At 39.6% G+C, this 17802-nt stretch overlaps 1 protein-coding gene across 1 annotated transcript; it reads right to left on the minus strand.

Annotated features, from left to right (window-relative positions):
• Positions 1-1506: 1506 nt before the first annotated feature.
• On the minus strand, positions 1507-16921 carry LOC116306868 (uncharacterized). Its single transcript, XM_089035571.1, has 21 exons — positions 15633-16921; positions 14176-14409; positions 13544-13624; positions 12569-12662; positions 12215-12412; positions 11664-11822; positions 11005-11044; positions 10861-10926; positions 10546-10677; positions 10198-10245; positions 9532-9579; positions 8874-9016; positions 7907-8296; positions 7160-7258; positions 6907-6951; positions 6524-6631; positions 6358-6442; positions 4945-5061; positions 4213-4293; positions 2901-3121; positions 1507-1810 (listed from the first exon to the last, which is right to left on the minus strand). The coding sequence occupies exons 1-21, from the start codon at positions 16723-16725 to the stop codon at positions 1684-1686; spliced, it is 3609 nt and encodes a 1202-aa protein (XP_088891697.1). The 5' UTR covers positions 16726-16921; the 3' UTR covers positions 1507-1683.
• Positions 16922-17802: the final 881 nt, after the last annotated feature.

Consider the following 17802-nt stretch of genomic DNA (forward strand, 5'->3'; position numbering starts at 1 on the left):
CAGGGCTCCTAATTCTTCTATACCTTTTCGGAGAGTCCTTTTAACCTTCCTTTCTGACTGACGCCAAAACTGTCTAACGTCAATCTCACCGTTACCGGGTATTGACACCGTGCTGAAGTTGCTTTGGGATTCCATCTATATAATAGGAAATATTTTATACCTAATACCAAGCACTTTTTAGGTCGTCGTAGTCGTACTCACAGTCCTGACAATGCCAAAACAATTTAACCTTAGTCTCAAACTTCTTACCACATCCACAATCATAACTGCTCATACACTTCGTCTTCATTTTCAAATGCTTTTTCAAATCCGCTTCTTTCTTAAAAGTTCTCTTACATTCTTCGCACTCCATATATAGACTAACATATTTAAGTGCGCTGTTGCCCTCAACCACACTTGGAGTGGGGGTCGTCCGTAGGTGGATCTTTGACGCGGGTCTTACCCCGTGTTGAGATTGCGCTGGAACCCCCATTCCCTATACTAAAATGCGCTGTTGCCCTCACGGGTAATCCTGGCGTAGTATCATATCTAAACTAACTTTCAATTCTTTCTGCGTTTATGGAGTAGCTATAGAGTAATTTTTGAGTTCAGAACAAGAACGTTTAAAACTTTTAGCCTTGAAAGTCTGCCACGTGCAACAACCAAACAAGATGTCAGATTTAAATGCTTATTTAAGCGGCGAAAAATTCTAGAAAACCTCTAATCAATTCATACAGGGGAAGAACGTAAACTTATCCTAAGGTTTGTCTAGTTTTGAAGCATTTCTTACCGTGTATTGGTCGAAGTTTGTATCCACACCTCGAACTTTCATTCCAACCACCATCTTGTTTCTTCTTGTCAAAGAGACCCTGAAGCATGATGGGTACACGTGCCTTAGTACCACAGGAAGCCGATGGTATGTCTTACTTGTAAGATGATGAAAAAAAACAATAGACAATGATATGGTCAATGCAGTTGATATGCTGAGATCAATCCATCTTTTTAAACCGTCCGTCTCATCCATCTATTTTATCCATTTAACCCACCCAACCCCTTCATCCACCCAGCCCTCTATCCTTCGACTATTTTCCCTCCCTTCAAAATAGAGAGAGATCGATCCATCTTAACTGTCTTATCCATATATTTTATTCATTTCACCCACTCACCGTTCATCCAACCACCCATCCCTCTACCCACCCTTCATCCACCCACCCTTCCATCCACCCACCAATCCATCAATCCACCCACCCACCCACCCACCCATCCATCCATCTATCCACCCATCCATCCATCCCTCCCTCCCTGACTCCCTCCCTCCTTCCCTCCTTCCCTCCTTCCCTCCTTCCCTCCTTCCCTCCCTCCCTTCCTCCCTCCCTCCCTCCCTTCCTCCCTCCCTCCCTTCCTCCTTCCCTCCCTCCCTCCCTTCAAAAATACATGAAAATAAATGAAAGGAGAAAACGATTTCAAAAGATATACATATATATTCATTTATTGTTCAATTGAAAACGTAAAAACTCTTTTTCATTTATATTTTTAAATAAAATTACAGCACATTCAGTATTAGCAATAAAATAAATCTCTTATTTATGACAGTAATGAGCATCTCAAAAATAGAATATGTTTATCCATTATTATTTTAATATTTAACTTAATTATTTGTTTTAAATATTGTTGTATTTTACGTTATTTATTTATCCACACTTGTCATGCGACTGTATTCAGCTTGGGTAATTCTTTTAAGTGGTCGTCTAATCTTCTTGGAGTCATTGGGTATGGAGAGTCGATCGAAAGACCAAGGTTAACGAAGCTGGTTGCTGACTGAGCACCACGCCTAAAAAAAACAGAAATACCAAAGTCAAATATACTGAGAAGTACCAAAGGTTGAATATGTCCACGTGAGATCGGTTGTTTTTTTTACCATGGGTAAAAATACAGAGCAATGTAATTAAAAGGAATGATAAGAACCTCGATTCCTCGCGTGTGAGTATAGTTGTATAGGTCTTGTATTTGCTGTGAGGACACTGGATTCCCCCCCCCCCCCCACCCCCCAGGTTATTATTATTCCCTGAACTTTCTCAGTGCTATTTCAAATCCTCTAAAATGAAGCATTGAGTTTAAGTAAATACAATAAGTGGCGGCATCCAATAAAGTGTGAGAGATATGAGTAACAGTGAAGCAGCGGCCATCTTGGTTGATAAAACAAGAGAAGCTAATGAAGAATGCTTTGTTATCGTCAACCAAGATGGCGGCAATGACGTAACATGCACCTGCTCTGTAATGCCCCTCCCCCCCCCCCCCCCCCGGCATCCGATAATGTGTTAATAGAGAGAATTAGCATCAAGACGCAAACGTCTAGAGGACGGCGCAAGCGCATTTTTTTCGTGCGCGCTCCGTCCTCGACGTAGGCGTAGTCGACAGAACGTAAAAATGCTGCAAATGGCATCCTGTTGAGAACGTCAACCACGTTTGGGACAGCGCGCGCACAAAAAAAAAAAAAAAAAAAAAAAAAGCGATCGCGCCGTTGTCTTTTGAAGTTCTCGTCTTGGTTTGGAGCGCGTGCTTTATGAGAGCACATTGCACGCGCGCGCACTTTCCGTTGCGTCATTCCTATCTAAAATAACGGTTATTGAAATTTGTATTTTATAAAAGAAATAGAAAACTTGCTTGCTGTGCTGTGTGCCGTTATAAAGCACTTGGGATTGGCAGAACACTCGAGAAGTGTCCAGAAGCACTCCGCTACGCTTCGTGCTTCTCCTAACACTTCTCTCGTGTTCTGTCAACCCCCGCGTGCTTTATGACTGCACGCAGCACGCGCACGCGTTTTCTATTTCTTCACTAGTTAAAGCAAAAGACCTCACTATGGCCGCCGTATCGGTAAAAAGTTATATTGTCGTTCAATTGTCATCCAAAAAATCCCCTACCTGATATCAACGGAAGTGGTAGACTTCGAATCTTGAGTACTGGCAGACGTGATTCGTGAACTATCTTCAGAGTGAATAGCAAGTTGCGAAGTTGAGATTTTGGGGCCACCTATCTCTCCTCCCCAAGCTGCCCTGGGACCTGATCGACCGCGTGTTGGACTGAGCCTGAAGTCGTAAGGCAATGCGTTACCAGCGAGACTGTCTTTACGAGTTTTCATGATCTGAAAATGGAATTCAGTTATATCTTAGAATTAGTCTTTTAAGCCTAGAGATTAAGTCACCACAAGACACGGTCATGATAGATAGAGCAGTTTTCGTATGGCTGTGAGAAGATATCCATCCAATCAGATACCTGGAGCATGGCATTAACACGGCGCAGACACTGTCAGACCAACTCAGCATCATTAAGGCATGGCTCTCAGATGAAAAACTGATTAGCTATATCATAGCCAGTTTTCTACGAATCTTCCCCAAACTTGGCAAGTTAATGTCTTTTGTGAAAAGAAGGAACCTTAGAGCCTTGGTTACCATGGAAACTAAGTCACGTGACCACAAGGCCGCCATCTTGGATTTTTAAACAAGCCGTTTGTAAACGTACCGAAACATCTTTAAAAGTCATGAAAATGCAGATTACTATTCATATTTACAATACCTATATGGATCTAATTGGATATCTTGGAAATTATTTTAAGTTTAATTTTTAGAATATTTTCTATTTTTTCCAAAAAATATCCTAAATATTCTAAAAATTAAACTTAATATAATTTCCAAGATATCCAATTAGATCCATATAGGTATTGCAAATATCAAAAGGAATATGGATTTTCAGGACTTTTGAAGTAGTTTCAATACGATTACAAACGATTTTTTAAAAAATTCCAAGATGGCGGCCTTGTGGTCACGTGACCTGGTTTCCATGGTAACAGATATGCGGTAATTGCTTGCCTTGAAGAATTACTACTACGAGCCAAATTTGGGAAGGATTTATAGTAAACTGTCAAAGATATGAATAAATAACTGATTTCCCATCACTTCCTCAAAAGAGCCATGCCTTAATGGTGCTGAGAATCAAATTGCGCAAAAAAAATCAGCCAATCAAAATTCTTGAAAACATCAAGGTCACGGCACGGCACGCTTATACGGCACCCAGCTTTTCACAGTCATGCGCAAACTGCCCTAGTGATGATATCTGTTGCGTAAGTAGTGGGCACGTGACTATGGCAACGTCAGTCACGGACTTGGTCGTTTGTACCATGACTAGGTATCGCAGTCATACTAAATGCTCCTTTATGCTACAAAAATCACTACGTACTTGTTTTAAAAAATCTTTCCTGGCGTTACCGTAACCATTGAAAATATGATCAGCAAATAGAAGTTTTCCTCCTATATACATCTGAAATACAAAGAAAAAATGTTAGTTAGGAGAAAAATTAGCAGAAACTATTATGATTTCTATGACAGGAGGCACGACAATAGGGTATTTTTCACCTGGGAAAATGAATTTTTTTCACATGTAAATCAGATTAGACCAGATTTAATTGTTCCTGCCTCCTGTCATGGCTGCTATCACGTTATGGTGCAAAGCCTCTATACTATAGATTGAATGACTGTGTAATATATTATTCAACTGAGCACGAGTACGAGCTTGCTGTACTTTAGATTTGCCATTTTTCGTACGCAGACACAATAGTTACAAGATAAATGCTCAAAACAAAAAGGCAACTTAATAACATATTGACGATTTTTGCATATTTTTAGTGTCCCTTTTATCAGTTCCTGGGTAATGGTGTTTTGGCGAACAAGGATTGATGAGAAACGAAGTCGCAATCTTTTAACTGAAAGATCTATTGATGGCCGGTAGCCAATCAATTCCAAGATAGTCAGAGGACGTCAGAAGTCAAAGACGTAGCAGCCATGTTGGTGGTACTAACAATGGAGGCTAATGAGAAATATTTTGTTTAAGACCTCCAACATGGCCGCGATGACATAACTTGCAAAAAACAGCAAATAGGATATAGCGATTTCTAAACAACTGGGTTCTTACCAGGAACATTCCAGGAACAGCGTTATGTCTGGTGAGCAATAGCGGCTGCGCATGGTCTGTATCAAGTGCAGCAATGGCTATGTCGTATCGTAAGAGACGGTATGGATCATGACGAGCCTGAGAGTTGGGAAAAAATAAGATCATGATATAAATTAATGCATCACCAATAACGTATATACATTATCCAGCAGTTATTCTGCACATATGCGCTTATGTTCAAGCGATGGTGACTGGCCTAGCTAAAGAAGGACAGTGCAGACGGAGAGGGAGAAAGGTGGGTAGAGTAAATGGAATATGGGGGCTATGTGCAAGTGATGGTGACATGCCTAGCTGGAGAAGGACAGAGCAAACGGAGAGGAAGAAAGCTGTGTGTAGTAATTGGAATGTGGGGGGCGTGTGCAAGAGATGGTGGCTGGCCGAGCTGGAGAAGGACAGTGCAGACAAGGAGGAAGAAAGCTGTGTGGAGTAACTAGAATATGGGGTCTATGTGCAAGAGATGGTGACTGGCCGAGCTGGAGAAGGACAGTGCAGACAAGGAGGAAGAAAGCTGTGTGGAGTAACTAGAATATGGGGGCTATGTGCAAGTGATGCTGACTGGCGTAGCTTGAGAAGGACAGTGAAAACAAGAGGAAGAAAGCTGTGTGGAGTAACTGGAATATGGGGGCTATGTGCAAGTGATGGTGACTGTCGTAGCTGAAGAAGGACAGTGCAGACGGAGAGGGAGAAAGGTGGATGGAGTAACTGGGATACGGGGGCTATGTGCAGGTGATGGTGACTGGCCTAGCTGAAGAAGGACAGTTCAGACGGAGAGGAGTAAAGCTGGGTGGAGTAACTAGAATACGGGGGCTATGTGCAAGTGATGGTGACTGGCCTAGCTGAAGAAGGACAGTGCAGACGGAGAGGGAGAAAGCTTATTGGAGTAACTAATATTGCGTAAAAGAAACTGGAGAAGGATAAAATAATCAATGGATAAGGAATATTAAAGTCTAGTGATACGAGAATAGATGATGATGATGATGTTGATGATGATGAGATGATAATGATGACGTTGATGATGATGAGATGATAATGATGATGACGATGATGATGATGATGATAATGTTGATGATACTGATGATGCCTGGAAAGATCTGTACAGTACAAAAATAAGAAAATGCTACTATCAAGACTGGTATAAATACATTTGACCTAAACAAATTAGCGAAATATTTTGTCGGTCCAAAATATGCCATCTTCAAGTAAAAGAAGCGCAGACCAAAAGTCAGGTCAATTAGATAAGTTCTCCGTACGCTATGAATAATTTTAAAACATCAATTTAATTTGAGCTCTAAAAGAATGGTCTGTCAATTCAAAAACATGGAATGAAATCTTAAGGGTTGTGAGCTTCATAAGCATCAGAATGCTAAAGCATACCTGAACACATGGTATGGAACGGTTTCTGTTTCCCTCGTAGAACAACTTATCGAGCATCGAATCACATGGGTTAGCATCTGGGAATCTAAACAAAGCAAACATAATTTTCTTACTTTCAGGCTTTTGATGTGGAACATGTTAGTTGGTATGTGCGGGAAATACTTACGATGAAGATGTTACACTAACTACGACCATTTGTGTTTTGGCAACATGTTCTCGTATGAAAATATCATATTCCAGATCGGTAATGAGAGGTATTCTGCGACGATCACACCTGTTGAAAGAGAGAGGGTGTATGAAATAATTTTCAGGTTTTTCGTAAGTAAACATCCCATTATCTTCTTTGGACATCAGGGAAGATCCTATCTATTTTCAAGGAACATCCCATCAATAGTTTGTCGGGTAACAATTTTTCAATTGAATCCATCTGTTCTTAACGTGCCATCTTAATTTAGCCAAGGAGTTCAGTATAAATAGGCAACCCAGAAATTCCATCTTTTTATAGGTAAAATAGTGGATTTATTTATAATAATACAGTAACTACTGTACCTGCATTGCGGATATTGATCGCCTAATATTTCAGCACGAAGAGCACTATTCTTTGGTTAAGGATCGTCTTTAGTCTAAAAGTGTAGTGCAAAAGTGCAACTCCATCTGTACTAGCCTAACTACGTACTTCTAAATCATTATGTAAACCAATACACTATGACCGTCAAGTAACAAAAGAAATGAGGCTTTACGAAGTAAAGTTTTATCGAAGAAAACAAACAATAAACAAATAATGGAGAATAAAAAAGGATACACACAACATCCGCTTTTTGGTGGAGTAACGGAACGAGGTTGTTGTGCGATACCACAACGAAATGGGACACGACTTAAGGCCATGCTGTGACTTCGAGACCTTAAAAACAAGAGAAAGAAAATTATTGGTCATTATGAAATCATGGCATATAGCAAGTACCAGAACTGTATCCCTAGTGATAGAGTGGTACTGACATAAAGCAGAATCTGGCAAGCCATTAAGGATGGACCATTAGATAACTTTTTTTCGTGCGTGTGTTTGTTCGATATTGTTTTACTGAAAAGAGATGTTGCGCGATATTTTTTCGTAGGTGAATTGCTTGTTCGATTTTTTTGGGGGTGAGGAGGGGGGATTTACGCAACGCCCCTTCTCCCTCAAGTATCTAATCCGTCCCTTAGATCAGCACATAGATTATTTAAGGCGGGTTCGATAAATGGTTGATTGTTTAGCTAAGTCAGGGCATTGTTAACTCACAGATCGCATTGAAATTTGGTGTGTTGGCTTTTGCGGAGGAAGGGAATACGGAGAACCGAAAGAAAAACCTTGGATTGAAAGGAGAGATCACCCAATGAACTTAATTCACATGTATTGCTGAATCCAGGAATGAAACCCGAGTCCCAAGAGATGAGGTGCACTACTGTTAGTCCGCCACACCACCACCCTTGATTACTTTGACTGCAGAATAAGAGAGTTGCTTTTTTATACTTAAATACAAGAAGAAAGAAACTTCATAGAAACAGGACTTACCCGCTAGCGATAGAACCAGTTTTCCCATGGTACACGCCACTGTACCCGTCTTGTGGGATGTCAATAGTGACTCCTTTACTCGCATCGCCGTCAAACGGCCTGTCAGTCCGTGATCCTGTCACCGCTGAATGCGATGACCGTGAGGGAGAAGGCGTTCCACGTCTGCTTCCGAACTTTGTCATGGCTTTAGCCCTTGGTATAGGAGGAGCTGAGGGGGAGCGTCCTGAAGGAATACCATGGGTACGTTGCATTCCCGATGGCATAGCCCCTGGGAGGGACCTGGCTGAATGAGCTAAAAGGCGTCTTTGTTGAGCTCGACTTGATGCACGGTGGGGAGCAGTTATTCCGACAGAGATGCGATAATGGTCCATCCAATCATAGACCAAATTCCTTCAACATAGTAGAAATGACATTAAAAGGGAAAATACAGTAGTACATCTATTAAGTGGACACCTTCGGTTACTTGCTTTCGGTAACTTGCCTAGTGTCTCCCAAGAGAAAATGAACTAGGGATGGAATCTCTGGTATTCATGCTTGTAAGCAACGTTTGATGCTAATTTTGTAATCAGATTTGCCATCGTTAGTTTTGCCATCATACTGTGCTCGCTCTAGCTAGCTAGGCTGTTCTTTTTTTTAAAGCGCAAGAAAACATGAGCAAACAGGGTAGAGCGCGCACAGTACGCGCGTACAGAAAAACAAACGATCAAATGAATGATTCTAAAAATAGCATTGAAAATTCTAAAAAAAGCATCAGTGCTTAGGATGGGGCGTGGGGATTCCTTCTCTTAGTTCATTTCTTTTTGTCTACTTAATAAAGGGTGTCTTATGAATAGAGGTTTGTTTTACAGTAAATATGGTGGTACCTCTATTAGAAGGACACCTTTTGTACATTGCCTGGTGTCCGCTTAATAAGGGGTGTCCGCATCTATTTACTTATGGTCGAACATTTTCCATACGAATTACTTACTTGACTTTTCGTTGAAGTTTCATCAGGTCCAGTTGCCATGGTGCATCCGTTTCGATTTCTTTTCTTTCTGGAAACTTCTCCTCCAGTTCTTTTCGACGATCCTCCAGGATTTCTTCCGTGATCGCTTCTACCTTTGGTTGTTTCTTTATTATTAATGAATAAAATTACTTACTTGCGCACTCACCAGAATTATACAAGTTTAACGAGCAATGCAAACATGAAGTTAAACGATAGAGGTTAGGGAGAAGGACGGAGGGAGAAAGAGAGAATAAGACGATGCTATTGAGATCCCCAAAACCCTCTGAGTCAGGAAAACACAGAGAGAGAGAGAATACTTTATTTTACCTCGGAAAACGGTTTAATCAATTTACTAATTGTTTTTCATGAAAGCCGAATAAAAATATAATACCACTACTTTAAAATCGTATAAACAAATATATAATAACAAGATCTAAGTATACCTTCTAATGAATTAATTACCAAATAAAAATGGTTAGGGTCCAACAGACGAAAGATTCTTTTTAAAAATGCTTCTATTGGATTGTCTGATATCGGAAGGATATCGGAGACAGAGAAAATAATACGACGCTATTGAGATCCTAAAACTATATATGATATTTGTGAATGAAAGAAAGTACTATCATGAAAAATTACGTACCTGTGCTCGTTTTCTTTTTTCCTTTTTCTTTGGTTTCACTTTAATCGACTATGAAATATAAATCAAATGGTCAATGGAAAAGTCCGGTAATCAGTCATCACTGTTATCTGTTTCTATCTTCAAGTCTAAGGCGGAGCAGAAGATGTACAACAAAACCTGAGTGTCTAAAATGGTCACCGACGAAAGGGAGCAAAGTGCCCCTAAAAAAAGGGTATATTCTTAAACAAAGCTAAGTGTTTGTAATAGAGCACTGAATGTTGTATCCAGGCCAATCGAGAGAGTATAAATAAGAGAGGGAAACTCCTTAATATCGCGCGCTCCATGCGAATTCCAGGTTTGGCTGTTTTTAGAAACCGTATGCAGTTTAAATTTTACCTTACCTACTCCCTTGCGTCAACTAGTGCGCACGTGCGCTCTTTTTGTTTGTTGTTGCGATTGATGAAAAAACGACTAAAACTTCTGGTTTCGAAGTTTCCCTCTCTTAATCTTGGGCCAATTTATACGGTACAATTTTTCCTTACAGCTGTCGCGCGCAAACGTTTTGTGTAAATCGACCGTACAACTTGCTAACGACTGTAAATGGCAGCTAAAACTTGTTGCGCGCGACAGTTGTGAAGAAAAATAGTACCGTATGTCCATAACGAGGTTCGAATATTTAAGACTTACCTGAATGGCAGCGAGAGAAGTGAACTTATTTTCGGTCTGCAGATAACCCTTGAAAAATAAAGCAAAATTAAAGTTAAGAAGAAGGACAAATACCTTAGCGCTATGCCTTGGAATAGCGATACCTATTTACTTCCATAATTTAAGGCCGTAGCCATCATTTGGACAGTGGTCTGGATTTAAATAAAGTGGTTCGGTTTTAAGGATGGTGGAAAAATTTTCTCTAATCCTTTCCTTTTTTATGAGGGGAAAGATGGTCTGGCTTATGCTTTGCCGTGTCACGACGGTGTTCCTGATGTGAGCTTTTCACAGTCATACAAAAACTGCTCTATAAAGCTATTCGGTCCTTACCAGCTCTTCAATGCGTACTGTTTTTGCACCATTAGCCATCCCTACTTGGAACTTCGTCGATTCATTCTGACAGCTGAAGTATAAGGTCAGCCCTGTTTGGCTTATGCATCTTAAGTTGATATGTTGATTGAGCTGTGGAAATAGAAAGTCGCGGTCGGTTACTGGGGGATGCAGATCATAACGTATTGGGAAAGTAATAATATTTGATGTCGAAATCAAATTTATGATTTTAATTTGAGGTCAACGAATGCAGTTCCTTTGGCTTGTCCTTGCTTATCTATTTAGTTAAAAGATTCTTTGAAGTAATTTGCTCACCGATACGACGACTGGAGACTGTAGTTTACCCAAAGGCCACTTCCATTTCTTTTCCACTTTACCATCCTACAAAATATAGTAAACCAGACATGTAACTATTACATTACTAGATGAAAAACTTAGTGGATCTTTTTTGGAACTCACCTCCTCCATCAAGGATCCGAATTTGTGGGTAGCAATAAACCTGAAAAATAAGCAACCTTCTCGTCATAGACAAGATAGAGGAATGGAGCGAAGTGTCCGTATGAGAGAGCTGTTCGTATTAAAGAGATCTGTTTTGGGTGACTATTTCAGCCAAATCTGGTGTTTGGAGATGCACGTTTTTTCAAAGGGAAAGATTGCGCGAGTCAAGAGAGGGAGATGATGCTGAAAGTAGTGGTTTGGAAACTTGATTCGTTGCAGAAAAAAACAGTGGGAAAGATAGAAGAAGTGCACGTGGCAACGTGTAGTAACAACAGCAGCAACAATGACAAGGACGACGAAACTGGAAAGGGATAGTAGCACGAGTAGCATGAAAGGTCGGAGAATCTGCTTAATATGGTGGCATAACTTTTCATCCGTTACCAACCATAGCGATAAATTTCTTTAAAATAAAAACGCTACAATCTTCTGCATTGATAATCTGCCATTTTTCCTCTTTAATGTTAGTCTATGAAATTTTCTGGCCTATAAAGCGGGTGGCTGGTAAAATGCATGCGAGACAACATTGCTAGGAGGGGGGGGGGGGTGGGGATGGTCATCCACAATACTAGGTGGCACATTTTATTTTGCAGGAGATTGTATGTCAATTAAACAAAACGTACTTGATACTCCCAGTATCACTGTAGCAACATCCTACACCAGTGGGTAAAAAGGAAGCAAGCATCGGTTGATCGTCAGTGTCACCATATACAAAGGTATACTTTCCCGGTAGCCCTACACCTGACCTGATGGCACAAACAGCTACACGACCTGATGGATAGCTATGTTATGATGTAAGGATAAAACCGCATGAAAACATAATGGCTAACATAATGACGCTGGTGGAAAATATTTGCTGCGCATTTACGCAAAATTGACTGCATCCTAAAACAGATTTATTGCTGGGTCTCACTTAATGTCATTTCCTGTCTCGTGCAGAAAGTTCTCCAACTGTCACAAGTTATCAATCGCATTCTTTCTGGTTGACATGATGGTCAGTGTTTGACAACCATTTGGAGCAGATAATGAGATAAAAGGACTTTCATGATGGCTTCAAAAATTATATAATGTGAAACCCAGAAATACAAATGTTAATCCATTCTATTTAAAAAGCTTTATGAGCATTATTCATTGGTGATATCATAATTCATTGATAATATCATAGTTAGGATACTAGCAATACGTCGTGCCATCAGGAATTCCAATCAGGAACTTCGCTTTTTTCTCATTCTCAGTCATTTTTTTCCATCTTTTTGCCCATGAGACTCCCTTTTTGTATTTCATGGCAGCCTCGAGTTGTGAATCGCCATAAAACTTTTGAACAACGGGGCCATCATCTCCTAGTTCCTTGGCTCTTATTTCCGCTTCGTCTCTGTGAATAGCGAACAAATTTAGGTTCAACAAATTTTCAAAGAATTGAATTGTATCTTTGATACTTATAACGGGGAAGGTGCATGCTAAGACAGGGTTTTGTACTATCAAGAAACGCATGCCGATTAACACAACACTCATTTTCGCAATAGCCCACCTTTCCTTTATGACTTGTAGCAGCCTTGCCCTTGCCCATTCTATCATGGTCGTTCTTTCCAGATCATCTGCGTCTGACTGGTGTACAATCCATCCTACGAAAAATAAAGGAAAATGCATAGAACTCAATATATCAAAAGTAACAGTAGCAGTGGAATTACTTTATTACGAACACCTGGTCTGAGAGACAGGACAAGGTGTCCGTATTAAAAGGGTGTCCGTATTAATAGGGTGATTAATTTGAGCCGGAGTAAATGTGATCCACTGGGACAAATGCAAGTGACCGTTATAAAACCGTGACCGTTATAGAAAGGTGTCCTTATTAAAGGAGTATTAATGCCACGGTCAAACGCAGTTAAAATGGACACCACTGGATCGGCGTAGGTGTCCGTATTAACAGGGTGGTCGTAATAAGGGGATTTATTTTAAAGTAAGTGCAATCCACTGGGACGAGAAAAGTGGCCTTAACAAGGGTATCCCCATTAAGAAAGTATACATTTCCAAGGACGAACCAAGTTAAAACTGATGGGACAAAAACTAGTGTTCGTGAGAGGCGTCCTTATTATGGGAGTGTCTGTAAATTGGTACGGAAGGAAGGTGCAACAAGCATTGTTCGTGCGCCGTCATTTTTCAAAGCCATAAAGCAGTTTTCATATGACTGTGAAAAGCTCAAGGAACGAACACGGTCGTGCCGGACACGGCAGGAAATAGGTCAGACTAATCACATTGCTCCGGCGAAAATTTACTCTCCATCCAATCAAATACCCAGAACACGACATAAACACGGCGCGGACACGGTCACGCCACGGTCACAGCTGTCAGACCAATCACATCACGCAAGAAAAAAATTAACCAATTGAAATTCTAGAAAGCATTACGGTCACGGCACGGCAAGCTTACGGCACTGAGTTTTTTCACAGTCATGCGAAAGCTGCTCTTACAATAAATTACATTGTTATTCACAACAATAGCTTACCTCTGTCTTCACACTGTTTCGATAGCAAAGAGAAGTTGATGACAGAAGGCTGACCTGGTGCTTGCATTTGTACTGAAGGAACTACACATCAAATGATAAGATAAGGAATAAAATATAATAAGCGATTCATGGTTAAGGTTACAAGAGAGGAACATACAATAGAGTTTCCTGGGATATTAAAGGCGCGATCACACGGAGCAATTTTCTCTGCAACTTGTCTCGCAATCAGCGTTGCGATACGAGTCAGTTGCAAGATTGCTTCACGGTGCAACAAAGACGCAATCGTTGCCACAAAAAGAAACGAAAAAAACTGCGCTGAAGGGAGTATACACGCGCTGCAATGCTCCATGCAACATGCTCCTTAAAGCTATCTGGGCAATCAGAGGAGAAGAAAGGAACGGAAGTGAGTGGAAAGATCGCAAAATTATTACTACAAACCTCTGGCTTACAACAAACGCTATAAAATTATGTTACATTTATAACGTATTTATCAATATATGTTGGGAAATACTTCTCAGTCGTAATATAAGTATGTTAGATATAAAAAACCGATGCTAAATGGACCTAACATTTACTCGGGTCTCTGAATGGCGATAAAACATTTCAGGCAGAATGCTATTAGGAAATATTACCTTCAGACGTTTCTTTGAATTCTTCATCAAACGTTTGATCTTCGAAGTAGACATGGTCGGGTACTATACTTCCTCTTGGGACACTGCTACCACCGCGGCCAATGCCACCAGGTGTAGCACCTCCACCACCACCACCACCTCCTCCACCACTACTATATCCAGCACCACTATATCCTAGATTGTGTATCTGGGTTGATGTTTTTCTTGTTCTGACAGGAGTGCTGGCTAAAGATTCTGTTAACATATAATAAAAGTGGATGAATAAACAAGAGTTGGCAACAGGACAAATCGCTCAAATGGTCGCTATATATATTTGCCGTTTAATAGAGGTATGAATTATTATTGCAAATCTCTCTGGTTCTTTACGCGTTTGATAAGTGGTCGCTAAATAGAGGTTTGCAGTTTTCATAGAGGTATGAGTTATGAGTGCAAGTCTCTTTGGTTCTTTACGCGCTTGAGAATTGGTCGCTGAATATGTTGACCGTTTCATAGAGGTATGAATATTATTAGTTCAAGTCTCTGGGCTCTTTGACAACTGGTCGCTTACAGAAGTTGAGCGCGCGAGAAGAGGTTTCTATAGACGCTCTACAGTACTTCAAAAGGCGCAAAAATTCCTGAAATATTGGTAGAAATTAGCACAAGTGAACTATGAAAAGGAGTACTGCATATAGATCTGTAGAACCGAACCATCTGACGGCAAGGTCAAACCGCAAAAGAGCACAATTGCAGGATGTTATGAATTTCTTTATCGAATTTGGCATTTTTATCACGCAGGTAATTTGGACGTATTAATTAAGCTGGTTGTCAGCCTTCTTGCCCTCTGAACCAGCTCTTGAAAAGAAATAGTGCATATGACAAGAACTAAGCGTGAGCAAATATTTATAACTTTCAATTCTGTCAACGACGAAGGAAAAAAAGCTTCACGTATCTCAATAGGTAAAAACATAAAATTTAAAACTTCAGGCAACTAAATGGAAAATTCTTTCACGACATATAATTTTTTCCTAATTGTTTTCCCCAGTCTCTTGATGATTTTACGATGCGCCATAAGTTTGTACACTCACGTCAAAATCATTCAATATTTTACTTCAAATTCGTTTTTGTTAAATTTAAGTATATGCCAAAAAACTCGGAAAAAAATTGCGAAAAAAATATTACGGCGAGAGATTTTAATTGTTGGCGATGGCATATGATAGATGATAGACAGCGAGTGAAATAACGAGGACGAAATACGATATATTAAAATTTTACAATTATCTAGCGCGCACTTATCAAAATAAACGCCTTGGAAAATTAGGATAATGAATTGTTTACTTTTACAACTTCATCATTTTAACTTTGCATATTTTAACACATTGTAGTTTTTCATATTACTGTTAAAAATGTACTGCAAGTTATCTTTTTTCTCACCTTTAAAATATTTGTAATCAGTTAAGAAAAAATTCTAAAAGTCTTACCTCCTTTATCAGCATAATACTTGAACTTTTCAATTCTTGTTTTTGGTTTAATAAATACATTCGAAGCCCTGGACTCTCTCCTTTGAGATAATATTTGTGAAGCAGCTCCTTCGTGTACAAACTCCTTGTTCATTGATGATTTATTCCCAATCAATTCATTAGATTCTCCATCCTTTTTCACTGGCTTTTTCAAGGCGTCTTTCGATTCGGAACTTTTAATATTTTCATTGTCTTTCTTGTTTACAGCATCCATCGTTGTTGCTGTAACTTGGTTTGTAGTATCTGGTTTTTGTCCTTCTAAAAATTGCTGCACGTCTGTAGTTCCTAATCTTTTTTGAAGAATTGCCTGCTCTCTATAACTAGCAGTCTGCCATTCTCTTTTCACATAAACAGCATTAGCACTTAGACCCTCGTAATTATTTAAAAGTTTTTGACTCAAATCGTCCGGTAATTGAATAACAACACCTCCACTACGCAAGGTTTCTGTAACCTCGGCCTCTGGTTCCTCTATTAACACAGGACTGCCAGACAATTGACTACTTGTAGATAAAATATCTTCAAGTTCTTCGACTTGTTTTCCGTGAACAAAATCAATTAGTTTTCCTAGTTGTGCGAGTAAGTTCGGAGCGGCAAATTTGTTTTCCTCGAATAAAAATCTTTGAGTGTCCTCTTCCTCGTCATCACCTTCAAGTTGCTCAAAACTTTTGATCCCCGTGTTCCCGAAGTGTCTTAAGCTGATATTAGGAAGGTGAATATTCTTTTTTTCGGTTTTCTTTTCCTCGGATTCCTGTTTTAAGTCGTTTCCAAGTTTATATAAATTGTTTAAAACTGTTTGGTTTTGTTCTCCTCCAGTCGGACCCGGAGCCTCAGTCGGTTCACCTTGATCTTGATCAACTTTCTCTGGCGTTTCTTCTTTGTTTTTGCTTTCTTTAGCTCTCTGTTGTTTTAAATAAGCTTCTACTCTTACAGCTCCACTTAGACCAGTTAATCGAACGGAAAACGGCAATAATTCAGGAGGTTTACGATAGCGTCTGTACTTTCTCTTCTTGCTTCTAATGTCAGCGAAGAAACATAGATCCATTCGTGACAACATAGCGCGAGCAAATTCCCTGCGAATTCGAAGAACGCGTTCGATTTTCTAGGCCAAAAACTTAGCTCCAAACGTTAGGGATCCATGTACGAAGTGTTAAGGTAATAATAACTTTAAAATTATAGAAAATTATTGATTTACATTGGCTCTACTTGTGACTTTTGATTAATAAGTGTTACTTGTTCGCTTTGGTGCCGTAACCATGACAATGGGGTCGCGAAATCGGATAGGGTGCTCATTTCACATTCCGTTGAATAAAAGACTTAGTTTATGATTCAATAGAGGCCATTAAGCCTAAAACAGGGCTTTTGTTATAGGGTCTTAGTTAAGGTAAAGAAAAAATTGTGATTTTAAAACAGGCTCATCAGTTTATGAATTTAAAAAAAACATAAGTACGAGTTTGGACATTGTCAGAAAGGATTCCCATCGATTCTCATCATGACACAGCAGACGTAACCCAAAATACTGATCTCATGGGGTCGCAATAGGCCTCAAATGTTCAGATATCGTGGCAAGACAAATACAGACTCGTTATTAAAAATGGAGCAAGAACGGCTTATGGTGATCAAATGAGTTTTTCGAATTTATGAATTGACAAAGTGACAAAGTACCACCAGTTGTCAATGACATTGCTAGTCCTTTTATCTAAGCAAACGAAATAAGGGTATAAAGTTGTGTTATTTATCAACACAGAAAGATTAGACTTCAGTCAAGTGGAATTCAGATTTAATTTCTTATTCGCAGAGATAAAACCTTCAAAAAATCGAGAATCATTCGTAAATTCAAGTTTGCTGCAATGTGAGTTAGTGTTCGTTGGTGATAGAAAAATGGAAGTGGATGGTACATACCGAATGTCTGGGCCGCGGATGGCAGTATTTTCGTATTTAGTTCCCTGAACAGGTGGTTCTGTTCGGACAAGTAGAATAAATACTAGATAAAATGAATAACGATTCTCAATGTTTAGATTCCATGATTTATGTATAAGTTATTTGGCGGAGAAAATATAAAATGCAATATTTAGTGAATGGAAACGATAACAGACTTCGGTTGTCGACCAAGGTCTTGCTGTTGTTTTATTAA

This window comes from Actinia tenebrosa, unplaced genomic scaffold (genome assembly GCF_029948245.1).
Source record: "Actinia tenebrosa isolate PJP-AT-01 unplaced genomic scaffold, QUT_ActTen_1.0 PGA_scaffold3__52_contigs__length_22856419, whole genome shotgun sequence".
Taxonomy (NCBI): domain Eukaryota; kingdom Metazoa; phylum Cnidaria; class Anthozoa; order Actiniaria; family Actiniidae; genus Actinia; species Actinia tenebrosa.

Coding starts and splice junctions, on each gene's coding strand:
- LOC116306868 (XM_089035571.1), bottom strand. CDS start 16,725: ATGTTGTCACGAATGGATCTATGTTTCTTCGCTGACATTAGAAGCAAG. Junction 13,625..14,175: donor ATTCAAAGAAACGTCTGAAG/GTAATATTTCCT, acceptor TTTGATGTGTAG/TTCCTTCAGTACAAATGCAA. Junction 4,294..4,944: donor CTGTTCCTGGAATGTTCCTG/GTAAGAACCCAG, acceptor TTTGTATTTCAG/ATGTATATAGGAGGAAAACT.